The sequence below is a fragment of the Notolabrus celidotus genome, chromosome 22, assembly GCF_009762535.1.
Source record: "Notolabrus celidotus isolate fNotCel1 chromosome 22, fNotCel1.pri, whole genome shotgun sequence".
In the NCBI taxonomy this organism is placed as follows: domain Eukaryota; kingdom Metazoa; phylum Chordata; class Actinopteri; order Labriformes; family Labridae; genus Notolabrus; species Notolabrus celidotus.
Window position 1 is genome coordinate 14,421,902 of NC_048293.1, and position 14,749 is coordinate 14,436,650.

A 14,749-nucleotide genomic window follows, 5' to 3' on the forward strand; every position below is an offset into this window, starting at 1 on the left:
AAAACAGCCTTGGCATAATAACGTTTAAGAATCCTGTCACTAATCTTATAGGCCTATGAGGAAGCTCATGTCGGCAGTTGCATTTAAGGGCGGGCCAAATATTCAGAAGTGGGTCAGTAAAAGGATGATCACAGGCACTTGGGGATCGTTGAAAAATGATGTCATGTAAACAATAAAAGTCAGAGTTTGCCTTTTACCAAACAAACTGCACCTTTCCCACAACTCCCTAATTCCTAATCAACTAGTGGCCCCTCACATTATCTCATCTCCTGCAGTGGGCTGCCACCAAATTGGTCACCAATCTGCAAACAGCAGCAGTGTGGAGAAGACAGCAGAAGAGGGGACCTGAAGTTTTCCTTGGTACCCGCTGGATGTCGCTACTGCACATGTTTTCTGTTTGGGAGCAGCTGAGCGGTAGCAGGCAGCAACAAGCGGAAGGTTTGGCTGAAGGCTCCCTGTGCACCTTCAGGATCTCTTTTTTTAACTTTGGCCTTCCATCTGTATTTGATTTCTAAAAATGTATCTTGAATGTTGTAAATGCAGCCTCAAGACTAAAACTTTACATTTAGTCATGGCCATCCGAGCTCGATGAGTTGATGGAACTTCATGCTCACACAACAAAAATGCTTTAACAAGTGTTATTCATAATGTACACAAGACATGTCCCCCTTTATTGTTAAAAAAACATCACCTTGACAGATAAGTAAATAACTTAGCTCATTTCGTCATCAATGAACTAACTACGATTGCGCAATCTCACATTGCCTAATATTACGCACGTTGTCTTGAGTGTGACGACAAAAAATATAAGTGTCATAAATGCATTTTGGAGTAGGACAGCTCTCATTGTCCGAAATGAGCCTATGAATTGCTGCCCCTCCCTCGAAAACGTCACAGTTCGTGCCTATAAAGTGCAAGTGAGAGTGGAAGGCAATGAGTGTGTTTGAGGCTGCAACTGCAAGGAGGTGGCACAGAGGCGCACTGACTCCACACGCGCAAGTGGATGGAAAGAGCCCAATGCAATGGAGAAAGTGATCCGTGGTGCAGACATCGGTGTCCTGTAAACTCGGGCAGGCGAAGAGTGATGCGTGCATGAGACACGGAGGGAATGAAGAGTAGGAGAAAGAGTTTTAACGAAGAGTTTAAATCATTTTCCGAAATGGCACGGATTTGCTTGCTCGCAGATGCGCATTTTGCAAAGATGACATAGCACTTGAGAAAATGGGAATCCTCCAGGAACAGAACTCAATCACGACCTGAATGAAAAGAGAAAAAGGGATTCTACTCAAATCGGGAATTTTGTTTTGTTTTGTCTTATTTTACTTGACAAGCCTGGGCTGAGTGGACGAAGATTGAAATATGAATCTGGGCAAAGCAATTCTGTTTTTCCTCCTCCTAAGTTGTGTGACAATGACTCTGTCGCTGTCCACTTGCACCACTGTGGACATCGACCACATCAAGAAAAAGAGAGTAGAGGCGGTCCGGGGACAGATTCTCAGTAAACTCCGGCTGACAAGCCCGCCTCAGACAACAGGTCCGAGTCAAGTGCCGTTTCAGGTGCTGGCCCTTTATAACAGCACCAAGGAGCTCATTGAGGAGCTGGGGAGGGACAGACATCAGAGTTGTGGACAGGATAACACGGAGACTGAGTACTATGCCAAAGAGATTTACAAGTTCAACATGATCAGTGGGTCGCCGGAAAACAGTAAGTGTGTTGTGATACATTTATTTTTTCCTTTCCATATTCACCTAATATCCTACAAACCATCTTTGAACTAGATTAAAAGTACATCTGTGCAGCTTTTACGCACAGACGCGCCCGTGAGCTGCGCGCAATGGAGAGGGCAAAGTAAACAGTCTAATTGGAATGAGCACCATTCCTCATACATACCTCACACCAAAGCCATGGGAACTCCAGCCTAAGTCTGACACATTCCTAAGCGGGGAAAATTCTCAGGCAGTTAAGTCTAGTATTTATTGCCAACTGCAGTACCTCATTTCCATTTTCTGGCTGTGAGTTACCCAATATTTTTCATCCACTGTTAAGACTCTGTTCTATTTCCCCTTCTTTTGCTCTCTAATAGCTCAGTGTTATGATCCAATTCCCTTGTTCATCCATATTGGTATTTCCTGTATAAACTATGGTCCATTGATTGTTCCAGAAATCAGAAACAGAAGCTGACCGAGCGGCAGATTCTCCTGGGAAATTCCCTTTTCAAGTGGAAAAGTTGGACATGTGCCCATTCACGGTCAAATCCCGGTTAAAGCAGATGCTGGGGGTGTAACCATTTTCAAATCAACAGGTGTTTATGCCGCACTATGACACAAAGCAGAGCCTCCTGCATTAGACCCGAATCAAATCCATTTCACGGATCCAACAAAGTGCTTCTGACACTCAAAAATACACAGCTCAGGGTTTATCCGCTGGTCAGAGGTAGCCGGAGTTCCCAACACAAACAAAGGTCTGACGAGTGGGATCAGTGATGGCTTTGTGCCTAGGACACATGAGGCCAGCCATATTCTGTACTTCTGGTGATAGTACAGAAATGCCTACCTTACCATTGGCCACACTTTGTGCACCCAGCAGCATATCCAAGGAGGGTATAAACTAAATTAACTGAGGCTGCCAACATACATTAATTTGCCCTTTTCTAAGCCTTTCCATTATGTAATTTTAAAGAGAGTGGAGCATGTTGCAGTACGTACATAATGTCTGTCACCTCCATAATTTTGCAGCGTAGTTCATTTTCATTCGTGCTGGATATAATGAGTTTTACATTCACGGTTTTTGGAAGGTGGGAGTGTTTGGGAAGATCGTCAAGTTTGACTTTTTTTCATGCCGAGTTAAACAGTTAAACAGAAACTTTTCTTTCCACTTGCTCCAGACTACTTTTCTCAGACACTTTGTACGAATACAAATCAAAGAATTAGCCATTTTTGAGTGGATGAAGCATAGCAGAGACTGGGCAGCAATAGATTCCCCTGCATCAGAAGGTCCTCTTAAATCAAATACTGTAATACAAATGAAATGAACTGAGGCATGACCTTTGGCACAATAACATTTTGAGGACCTGCTGATGCTTAAATTAGAAAGATGTTTCCCTGCACACCAAGGCAAGATGTCATGCCAACCCTTGACTCAGTGTTGGGTCAGTGAAAACTAGTGCTGAGGACAGCGGGGTATCTGATCTATGGGAGAAAAGAAAGATGATGTCATCTGAACAAACAGAGACAGAGGTCTCTGGCCTGCTCCCAAAGAAACAGCATCCTCCCTTCCCCCTCCACAACTCCCACGCCTTGACCATTTCTTGCTTCCTCATCCTCAATCAAGTGGAAAAATAAAGTTGTTTTTCTTCAGAGCAGAGCTGCATCCCATTATCTCATCTGCTGGAGTGACCTGCTGCAGCCAACGTCTGGCCCAGTCGGAAGTAAAGAAAGTAGGCTCTTCTTTGGTACAAAAGCTGCATCTGACACATGAATTATTAAACTAAATAGGAGAAGAATGTGAGATATTACTTTACTTGTCAATGGAGAGATCTGACTACTTTTCCTTAGAGTTTTCTGCCGTCTTCCATGAGAGCGAGACATCTCTGCAGCTGGCCTGCACCTGCTGCCTTATGCTTCCTATTTCCTTTGTTTACCTCGACAAAGCTGTGGAGAGACTGACATCACAGACAATCCTTGAGGCAAGAGGGGCAAAAGAAAAAGAGGTGATTCCTGGGATTTTTTATCAGGGAGATTCTGTGTCATGAGAGGAGAGGATCTTAGGGTGAGTGACAGAGTTTGGGACGAGGCCCTTTATTGGAAAGCTAGACAAACATCTGTCAGCAGGATTTCCTTTACAATTTCATCATTTAATCCCTCATTTTAAGATCATCCAGTTTCAAAATTGGAGGTTAATACAAGGAAGAGATCAAACTAGAATCCTATAATTATCCAGCGACCATAAATACACTTGTTAATGAGATTTTCCTAAGATGAAATGAAACTATCTGTTCGGAATTCAACCCAAGAACAAAGTGATAAGAAGTATTTACAGTAGATTTATATCCTTTACTCGGAAAAATGCCAGAATATTACACATTATATTATTTGGCCAATATTTAACAATTTAAAGTCAAAATATTGTATTATTTGCAGTGTTACCTGTAAAAGTAAACCCATGCAAAGACTGATAAAATAGCATCAGCTTGTTCGGATAGTTCTCAGGTCAAACTTGTTTCAGCATCGACTTCATGTGCTATTATCTAAAACTTGTGGGGGTCCGTAATGTAAGTCTTTTTAATTGTGCAAGCAATCCCCTCCACTTACTAACATGGAACAAATTACCTCTCAGACCCTTGGCAAAAATAACCCATAATGTGAAATCCACCTAAAACCATTGCAATGGGAAAAATGAGGTCATCCAAAAAGGAAACCAAAGACTTGATTAGAATTTCAAATCTCCCCTCGTAGTGGGGCTTTCCACCTTCTGTGGGGGAGGCAGAGGGGGAGGGGAAAGGGGCAGTGAGAGAGGGGAGGAGAGGGCTACTGAGGTTTCCTCCTTATAGATTATAGATGTGGAAACACTGGACAGATATCTGGCCAGGGATGAATGCTGCAAAGGTTGACTATAAATAGGGAAAGTTAAAGACAAAAAACTTTGTGGAAATATCAGATAATGACTGGAATGACTGAAATAGGATTATGGGTCAAATGAAGTACAGATACTCAGAGATGTGCAAGTTCCTTTTGCGTGACACTGAAACAACTGAAGTTTCCATTTGTCCTGAAACAGCTAGAAGTGCAAATCAGCTAAAGGTGCATTGCCCCTTTCAACCACCAATCTGTGGCTCTCTAATAAAGCTCAAACTTGGGGTAATAAATTAGCCATGGCTTGGCTGTAAATGACTGTTTCCACTTGGCCCATAAAAAGTTTGCTATGTGCTTGTTTTGCTCAACACTGCATGTGCTTGGTCTGTTAAATTAATAAACTCTTCAATGGTATTATGGTATAAATGAGAGGGGACAGGAATCTTTTCAGATAGCATCACAATGTGGCCATTTATTACACTGAGTCTGCTAAAGGTCAGCGTAAAACACACAAACACAGACACACATCATGTATACAGTTACCTCTTTTCAAGCCTGCACTCAGTTGCATTAATCGTGTCCCCCCTCCGCTGCGGTTCCTCAGGTATTGTTCTGCTCCAGCACGTGAGCCCACATGCTCCTCATGGTTCAAGGGGAATACTTGGCCGCTGTCCGAGCCCTTGGAGCACCTGTTGGGCTCACGAGTTGAAGGGAAAAGGAGGAGGGGGGGGCTGCTGCTGCTGTCCCACCGCAGATTGCTCCACCACCACCACATGGGACATTTGGTTTTCATTTCATGACTTCAACTTGTTGCTAACTTGGACGGCACAAAGCAAAAGCAGATGGCTCACACTAATGGCCCATGTCCCTCTGGAAAGAACTTGAAATAGTTAGAAATACTGAAGGTTTTTTTAATCTGTAAACTTCCTAAAGGTGAAAAGGGAAATCCTCAGTTAGAAAGTCATCAATAATCCGAGAGTAAACACGTCCACCCCTGCAGGGATGTCCGATGAAATACACACAGCAAAGTAACAGATGGATCAAGGATAAAGGATTTCTTCCAGATAATTAGAGTTCCATCATAAGCTATTTAATCACATGATTTCCTCTTTACCTGCAGATGACCTCTCCTACTGTCCTAAGGGTATCACCTCCAAGGTATTCCGCTTCAACGTCTCAACTATGGAGAAAAACTCCACAAACTTGTTCAGGGCCGAGTTCAGAGCCCTGAGGATCCCCAACTCCAGCGCCAAGAGAAACGAGCAGAGGATTGAGCTCTACCAGGTGTGTGAACTGACCGTTCATTTCCACTGTTATCCGAGCGCAGGGGGGTAATGTGCTTCATTTCTCTCCAAGGCCTGTGTAGGTCAGCAAAAGGGATGAAAACATTTATATTATGGTGTCCAACTCTTTCTCTCTCCTCTTTTTGTATGAGCCGATCATTATTCCATGTGTGTACAGTCAAATGGATTCCACATTAGGACGAGTTTAAGAGCTTGCACAGCCGTCTTCAAGAAACCCTAGATTACCATTGGGTAGTTTCTCCTTTCTAAGCTGTCAATCTTGGAGCAGTTGTCCATCCTTGTTAGATCAAGTAAGGTGTTTTACTTTCAACTGGGGGTTTATGGACCTGCACTTGCGTTTATGTGTTTATGAGCGTTTTGTTGTGAAGTGTGTCAAAGCAAGCATCTGTTAGATGTCTGTGTGTGGGGGATGGCAGGGATGGAATTTTTTTTTCTTTTCAGTTTCCTCATTAATCTCCCGTGAGAGACTAGGAGTAATGATCAGGTTCCAACATTTCCTGCCAGGGAGACAAGCGTCTCCGGACTGCATACCGCCTCTGAGGCAAGGCTCTGGCCAGCGCTGAATACAGACTGTCAGACCCTCTAAGATTGTTTCCAGGGGCCTAGGAGGAGATAGAGGCAGGGTCACCCACCGAGGGGGAGTAAATGGAGCTGCTTGCTTGCTCGCCTACTCACCCCCACACTTTTCAGGCTGGAGCTGATTGGCAAAGGGCTGGCGCTGGCGGTCCTCTGGCCCCTCGTTCCCACAGGAAGCCAGATTAGATCCTGACAATGTTCAGGAACCTGGTTATCCATAGCACTGCTGTGGGGCTAAGTGCTCATACCAACCACCCAAACATACACATTTCTAACTACTGATAAACACCTTTGTTCAGGGAGGTGCTGATGGAGGCAGGAATGTTTTCAGTTTCATACATGTGAGACCTTGACATGGTGATACAGTTAGGTCACAGATGATCATGGACTGCATAAAACATAGATGTAGTCTTAGTGACATCGTCCGTTGGTTTCTGAAGAGGCATTATGGAACCCAGTGACAGCGGTCGCCATATTGGAAACACTGACTTTAACTCAGTAGATCTCTAGAAACGAGCAAAGAGGTGGAGGAGGGACAAATTGATGTTGGTTGCTGGCTACAGCGCTCCAACCTGTCTGTCAAATCAGCCATACCCCTAATTGTTATGTTTAACTATAAGCCTTAGCTTTTCAAAAAACAGAAATGATTTATTTTTTGTACCAGGCTGTAAACATGTTACTATCTGCCGTAAAAATGGCCGTTTTAACATGGAGCCTAATAGGATTTCCTTTGAGCCAGTCTCAAGGAACTCCAGTTTTCTACACTTCCGCATTGGCGTCTTTTTTTTTCCAACACCAGAGGTTTCCGCTGGATACCCGTGGAGATACCTGCAACCCGGCTTTGTTTTGCTGATTTTTCATTTGGGAGCAGAGCTAAAGCCAAAGTTTGAACTGCTGACATGAAGGACAGCCAGGTTCTCATTGGCAGGAGGGTAACACACAGGCATTAACTTGCAAAATGGGGATATCAACACAGGGAGTCACTTTTTCCATGAGGAGTAGACATTTGGCCCAAGGCATCCTGGAGAGTCTGGCTCAGACAGACAGCTCTGGTTCTTTGTGAGTGTGTGTGTGTGTGTAAAAGAAAAGAGTTTACGCAGCTGGGTCACATTTTCATCTTTTCCTCCCAGATCCTCCAGAAAGACGACCCCAAAGCCAAACAGCGCTACATCGGGGGCAAGAATGTCCTGACCAAGGGAACTGCTGAGTGGGTCTCCTTTGATGTGACAGAGACCGTGAGGGAGTGGCTGATGTACAGACGTGAGTGGGATACCTTTAAAGTTTCTTTGCATCACACCTTATTACATATCCCTTTCAAGATCACTGGGTTCCTTTTGAAATGAAGGGTAATTGCCTCGGGGCAGAAATGTCAGCTCCTCACATCCCTCTGCTCTTGTTTCTTCCCTCAGAGACCAATCTTGGTCTGGAGATCAGCGTGCACTGTCCCTGCCACACTTTCAGGCCTAATGGTGACATCATTGAGAACGCCAATGAGGTGCTGGAGGTCAAGTTTAAAGGTAAGACTGCATCCAATACCTCAGTGACTTGAAAGAAACAAAGAATGCTGGGAACTGCACTAGCTACATCTTCAGTTGCTTCATTTCAATTTAACATAATGTCATTATTGTGTCCACATTGCCCGAAACATTTGTTCAAACATCTTTGAAGAAGGTTATAAACAAGGAAAACAGGAAAAGGTCTTCTAGATAAAGGTGGTATTAAAGCTCCCGTGAGGAACTTTCTGTTTGTGCTGATTTTGGCGCCCCCTGTGGACAAAGTGATACCTCTGATTTTGTCCCGTGAATGTGTAAGTTGCATGTTCTGACAGAAAACAATCTCATCCTGCTGTATTTTACAATCAAAAGCATCACTTTGAGTATTTGCTGAGGCAAAAGTCAAATAAATGCGGTTTCCTGAGCATTCTGTCAATCATCTAGTCTGACACCTAATGCCTTGCAGCAGTTAAAGGAATTAAAAATCACTATATAGAAATATTCAATCTTGATGCTAATGGTGTTGTTTGTTTTTATAGGTCACAAAGAGGTATCTGTATCAATTTCAGACTGTTTCATAACAAATTGAAAATTCCTCACATGAGCTTTAATAGAAGAAATCTTTTTTTTTTTTTGCAAACAGCTGCTTTATATTTAGCATACTGACATGACAGCGGTATCTTTCTTCCACTCCCTAAAAATCCTTAAAATTTGTATCAATACCTTTAAATATCTTCTCTACATCTCATCTAGATGACCTCATAGTTTTAGACTTGTTTTTTAGAGTGCATCTCAGTCTCAAGCTCACCAGTTGAAAAGGTTTCTATCATTTCTGTGTTGTCCAGTCTCTGCTGCCAGATTATTACACTGAGTCGGTATTTGTTTTGGATCTGTTTCTGCTTTGATCTCACTCTGTCGAAAGTATTCTTCCAGTTTGTATTCACAGATAACATGTACCTTTGTTTCATTTGTCTAATGTTCCAGATAGGCATCTCATGTTTGTTGAAAATTTTGGTTTATTCTGATTAGCGGTGTTGTGGCAGCGCTTGTTTCAGGATGATTTGCATTAGAGGAGCTCAGGATCAAGTAGGAACAGTTAGACGAGGAGTTTGTTTTGGGTTCCAGTTTTAGCTTGCAGTGCCTGCTTCAAATGTTTCCAAAATGTCCTGTATCTTCTACAAGTTATTTCTAAAACAGTTGGTTATTGGGAGGTGTTGATTGATGTATTTTGTAGTGTAAATACTTTAAATTACACTCTAAAGTGCAGATTTGATTTCTGGATTTTTCTTTTTTTGACTTGTAAAGGCTGAACTGATCTTTGCTTTGCTGCATTTTCTGCACTGTTCAGTCATTGTGCAAGGTTTGTTCTTGTGCAATGCGATAATGAATAAGAATCTGGTTTTGTACAATAATACTCTCAATGCTCTCCTTATTTTGAGTACAGTCTTATGAAGAAACGTCCTTTTCATCTGCATGTTCCTGCTGCAGCAAAAACCTATTGCGGTCATTTTGGTAAGATAATGGGTTTCCTTTCAAAGAGGAAGAGCGTAGACACAGTGCATGGGAATACAATCGATCTGGTATCTCACTTAGCTCAGGGGCCCTCGGTCCTGGGAACACTCTTGACTGGCTGGGCCACGAGGAATGTGCTGCCACTGCACTCAGACGCTTGGCCCCCGAATTAAAGAGAGGCGTACACATCCACCAGTAGCATCTCTCCTGAGATATCCACTGCTTTAACTATCAGGGGCAGATTGGATGAGCAGACGTAGGCCCGGGGGGACGAGCAGAGGGAAGAAGTTAGGTAGGGACCTGCGCTGTAAAAGGAGAAGAATGAAAAGAGAGCCAAGTCCAGCCTGGATATTACTGCAAAAGAAACGGTGGAAGTCTCTGAAGTCAGCAACTGGAGCATGGACACATTTACGATTCTCAACAAATCTTAGTGCAGTTTTTTTCTTGGTATCCTCCACACTAAACTGACTTCCTCCTGCAGGCATGGAAGCTGACTATGACGATCAGAGCCGTGCAAAGAAACAAAAGGAGCAGCTGTATCCCCACCTCATCCTCATGATGCTTCCACCTCACAGGCTGGATGCACAGACCTCCTCCCGCAGGCGCAAGCGTGCACTTGACACCAATTACTGCTTCAAGTAAGGCACATTTTCTCATTATGTAATCCACTGCTCTGATTTTTGTTGATTTCTTTTACCTTTGCAAAATAATCCCTCTTCATGCACCTGCAACAGCCTTGTAAAAACACTGCCAATAAAACATGCCTGCTATTCCTGTCAGACATGCAGGGGGTATATTGTTATAATAGCACACCCGCCAAGGCAACATGAAATAGAAATATCAGCTGTCACTTCTCAAAATAGATGACATCGAGGAGGAGTACATGGGCAAGGAATACGCTTGTTAATCGCCTTGACGAGCATGACAGAGGTATTAGTTGATACAAGTTGAGATCTGTCCCGGATGCTCGCCAACGTTTCCTGCTCTCACACGGCGTCTCCTCGGCCTGGATTCTCTGTATCAGCCTACAGCCGACAGGCAGCACCAAAGACACCTGGGTAGACTCCAAGGGGGAAAATAAGGGCACACCTAAGAGTGGAATTTCTGAAAGTCTCTCTCATCTCCGGCTGTGGGAGCTATAGGGAGGAAAATGTATACAACACTTAAAATACTGTGTCATGAGTGGAATGAAGTGTGTAATCCTTTCTGTCTTTTCTTGTCTACAGCAATTACGAGGAGAACTGCTGTGTGAGACCACTATATATTAACTTCCGGCAGGATTTGGGATGGAGGTGGATCCATCAGCCTGAAGGGTACTACGCTAATTTCTGCTCTGGGCCATGTCCTTACCTTCGCAGCGCTGACACCACACACAGCTCGGTGAGGAATAGAACAAAACATGAAAACATTATGAATCTTTTAAGGGAGTTTGATCGCTTATCTCTGTCTTGTTCTGTTTTTTTCTTCTTAAAATAGCTGCTGAGCCTCTACAACACCTTGAACCCCGAAGCATCCGCCTCACCCTGCTGTGTTCCTCAGGACTTGGAGCCCCTCACCATCCTCTACTACGTGGGACGCTCCCCGAAAGTGGAGCAGCTCTCCAACATGGTTGTCAAGTCCTGCAAGTGCAGCTAGACTTCAGGTGCAAGAGACACAGGATGTGACTGCTCCCTGTGGGTACGAGAGGGTGCAGAGAGGGAGGAGGTCCAGTTCAGCTTCTACCTGAGCTCTCTTGAAAAAAATACGAAAAGAAAGAATGATGCAAGACCACCACTCGTCTAACAATCATTGGCAGCATTTATGAAGAAGACCCATCAAACACCACTCTACTAACAGCGCATTCAAGACCTCCTCAGTGATCGCTGTTTTCTCATGTATTCCCATTTTCCAGCATTCAGAGCAGCACGTACCTCAATACTGGTATTCAAAGCACGTTTCAAATGCAAGAGAAACAGAACTATTATCCTGAAATGACCACTGCATTCTTAAGGACATCAAACCATCAAAGCAAAACAGAGACAAAGACTCAGAATGCAGGCTGAACTCAGCATGACAGGAACATGTCAGAGGGGGTGAAATAAATGTCGTTTTCTCACCTGACAAACACAGGGCGCCTTCCAAATCCCCCCCAAGCTGGAAACTGACTCTGTGCACGCCACAGCTCCCGACACTGTTTGTTTAGGATTGAATGCTGTTGAATAAAAATGACCTTAGGAAAAGAAACAAAAAAAAGAACAAAAAAAAAAACAAGAAAACATGCTGGAAACCAACCTTTATTTCAAAGTAGTATTTCCATGGTTATGTTTACCTCTGTTATACAACAGAAATAGTGATTCCAGGGATCATTTTTGTTTTAAAGTGAAGCCTTTCTGTTGTATGAGACGATGTATGTCACTAAGTGAACACTTAACTAGATCACGGACTGTAAATGTTTTTTCTTATTACTCTTGGACACACTTTTTTTTTTAATTAAAAACAGACAGTTTGATAGAGTTGTTCTTATTTTCCTCTTTGTTTTTGTTTTTGTTTTTTTACAACACTTTATTTCACGGGTCATACGGTACACTTTAATCAAAAGTCCAGTGATTGTTCACCGCACATGCTGTACACTGAAAGTTGTCACATTTACTGACATGATATGTAAGGTTTAATGTCTTCTAGGCGACAATGTAAGTTTTTTTTCTAGTCTGCCCAGATGATTCCAAAGATATGACATTCCCATGCATGTGTTGTCAACAATCAGTAACAAAATCCCACAAATGACTGTAAACAGCTTTGTATCACCATAAGAGAACATCACATCAACTTTGGAGTGTACTGTTGGATTCTTGTCAAACAGCATGCACTGGCTTTAACAGGAGTAAGTCCACAACATGACTGCAACATCAAAAGAAAACTAATCAAAGGTATTAAAACCTGTTCTGTTGTACTGCATTGAAAACTACAATCAGTGCAAAATCACTCTGATGTTAAACATCAGCTGATAAGACAAAGACATGCATCAAATTCAAGTATCTCAGACAAAGTCATCATTACATTTACAGAATGTATCGATATATAACAAATATTTTTTTTCTATTAACACTACCTGAGTAAACTCTCCATATGGTCCCAAGCAACAGGAAATCCACAAGAACACTGGTCTGCTGGTGCAGCTTTAACCTTCATTATAAGAAAGGCTGTGCATAACCATCAGCCCCTTTCACACTTGCACTCCTGACAATTTCTAGAACATTTCAAGGCTGCCTGCTCTGAATATTTACAGAGTTGCATCTTCTTTTACACGGGGTCTGAGGAAGCAGGACATGACGCTAAAAGGACGCTGTGGGCGTCACGGTGTAGAGTTGAAAGCATATCCAAGATGGTGGATGAAGTGACGGAGGCCTATGCTATGAGACAGTTTTAGTCTTTGTGTGTGTTTTTGGGTGTATTTACAGTATCAAAGCAAGAGTGGAGGAGTACAAACTGGCAGGCATAAATAGTATGAAGTAGCACCTGCTTGCTGTTCATGTTACCTGCAGGGTTTCACTTCAGCTCACCCTGACATCTTACAGACATTTCTCCAGATACTGGCAAGAAAAAGTCAGGTTGGAAAAATAGGCCGGACAATTTGAGGAAATTTTCAGGAGTGCAGTGACTGTGTGAAAAGGGCTTTAATTCCTCTTCATGTTATGCTTTGAGCTACAGAAACTACCAAAATGCTCTTTTTGGTGGACCAGTGTACAGTGAAGAAATTTTCACATAACAATAATTTAAGTAATATTAGTAATAAATTTGGTCCATCTACAGTAAATAAATCAACATCTCAACAAGAATAGTCACAAGTCAACTTTGTTCTCTAAATAAAAAGCTGGACAACAGTGCTACATTGTCCTTGTAATGAGGTAACAAACCAATCAAGCTCTCACTATCCATTCTTTTCTTTGCTAAGCCTAAAGGAAAGGATGCTGTACTTTAATACATCATTAGGCGACGGGCGTAGAATCTGATTTGGCAGCAATTTGGCTTCCAACACGGACTAAAGGCTGGACTGCTAGATGCCAGAAGCCACAGTTGAAAAGACCCTGCTCATCACTGATGGTAGCCAGGCAAGAAGCTGCTCAAGCTACCTCTACACTACTCACCAAACCAACATCTCACCTGTTTGTGTAACTTCCTCAGAAGAAAAAATCTGTGTGAACTGCTAGCTGTACACATGCCACTGCATGAGCAGAGAGTCAAATGTTGAATCCTGTAGTTAACATGCCTCAGGGCTTAAAGAAGCATCTGCTGAAGGCTATCTGTCAATGAAATCTTTCAGTGGCATCAGTATCACGGAGAGACAACTGTTGATACATAGAAAGTGTAAAGCCAAGGGGGTTAGAGTGGGGGTGGGGGAGCTGAAAAGGCCAACTGATGTTGAGGCTGTGCAACAAAATCCCAACCTGCGTCAAAGCTTGGCATTCCTGGCGTCGCTAACTCTCCTCTCGCGTGTCTATAGCTGTATCGCAGAGAGGTTAATAGAGCTCTGTTCGATGTCTGGCATGCTTTCATCTGCATCTGTTGTCCTTTCCCAGAATACACCTCTGTGGGGATGTGGTTACATGCAGAGACACCTGTCAGGCCAGCAGAGGGGCAGGACAGGCCTCTGGTCGCCCTTTTGTCATCTGTTACCGGGGTCTTGGCTCTGGAACAGCTTTTGGTACACGGAAAGACCTGGGGAAAACAGATGAAAGGAGAAGTAATAAATTAGAGGTGGAAAGGCAGGGCAAGGCTTCTCCCACAATATGACATAAAAGTCAAATTTAAAAGAAAGTATGTCTAAATCCTCCCGCTCCGATGAAGGTTTGGGTCATCTATCTGATTAATCAGGGTTGAAGTTGTTACAAGAAGTGCGTAGCCTTTTGTCCCTCGGTCCCCTCCCTCCTCATCAGGGCCAGTCATCCGGTAGAAAAAGGCATTCCACGTACAGTTAGAGCTGCCGTGTTTGTGCTCCCAAACAGTATTCCCTTTCATTCCCTCTCCGCACACTCTGTTTATTTTGGTGCTCTTTTACACCGTGGGGCCTGACTGAGCCGGAGAACGAAAACATCGCGCTGACTTCCAATGCGATGACATGACCGCTGGAAGCAGCTTCCTCTCGAAGAAAGATAAAGGGACAATATTCTCTCTAACACATCACACTCCAAATGACACCACCAAGAGAGGAAATGATGTCAGCAGTTTGTTCAATGGAAAATTCACCCCAAAGGTCCTCAAACTGGAACAGATAGAACAGTTTAATCAGATATCTGAATAATTATTTAACAGCTT

The 14,749-nt window shown here is 43.2% G+C and overlaps 2 protein-coding genes and 1 long non-coding RNA gene across 8 annotated transcripts in view; 1 reads left to right on the plus strand and 2 right to left on the minus strand.

Moving 5' to 3' along the window:
- The first annotated feature begins 940 nt into the window (after positions 1 to 940).
- tgfb3 (transforming growth factor, beta 3) lies at positions 941 to 12,262 on the plus strand. The gene is made up of 7 exons (XM_034674829.1): positions 941 to 1,705; positions 5,693 to 5,856; positions 7,583 to 7,712; positions 7,862 to 7,969; positions 9,939 to 10,095; positions 10,684 to 10,837; positions 10,934 to 12,262. Exons 1-7 carry the CDS (start codon positions 1,360 to 1,362, stop codon positions 11,090 to 11,092), a joined length of 1,218 nt encoding a protein of 405 aa, XP_034530720.1. The 5' UTR covers positions 941 to 1,359; the 3' UTR covers positions 11,093 to 12,262.
- On the minus strand, positions 5,046 to 9,924 carry LOC117806122. The gene is made up of 3 exons (XR_004629608.1): positions 9,535 to 9,924; positions 6,552 to 6,641; positions 5,046 to 5,930 (listed from the first exon to the last, which is right to left on the minus strand). It is a non-coding gene; the product is annotated as an uncharacterized LOC117806122 (long non-coding RNA).
- Positions 11,713 to 14,749, minus strand: part of ttll5 (tubulin tyrosine ligase-like family, member 5) — a 65,443-nt gene continuing 62,406 nt past the window's right edge. For 5 of the 6 annotated variants that reach the window (XM_034674825.1, XM_034674824.1, XM_034674826.1 and 2 more), the window contains one exon: positions 11,713 to 14,152. In XM_034674825.1, coding sequence (XP_034530716.1) covers positions 14,100 to 14,152 — 53 coding nt within the window. In that variant the 3' untranslated portion in view covers positions 11,713 to 14,099. The remainder of the gene's footprint in view (positions 14,153 to 14,749) is intronic. The other variant, XR_004629607.1, reaches the window with a different exon arrangement.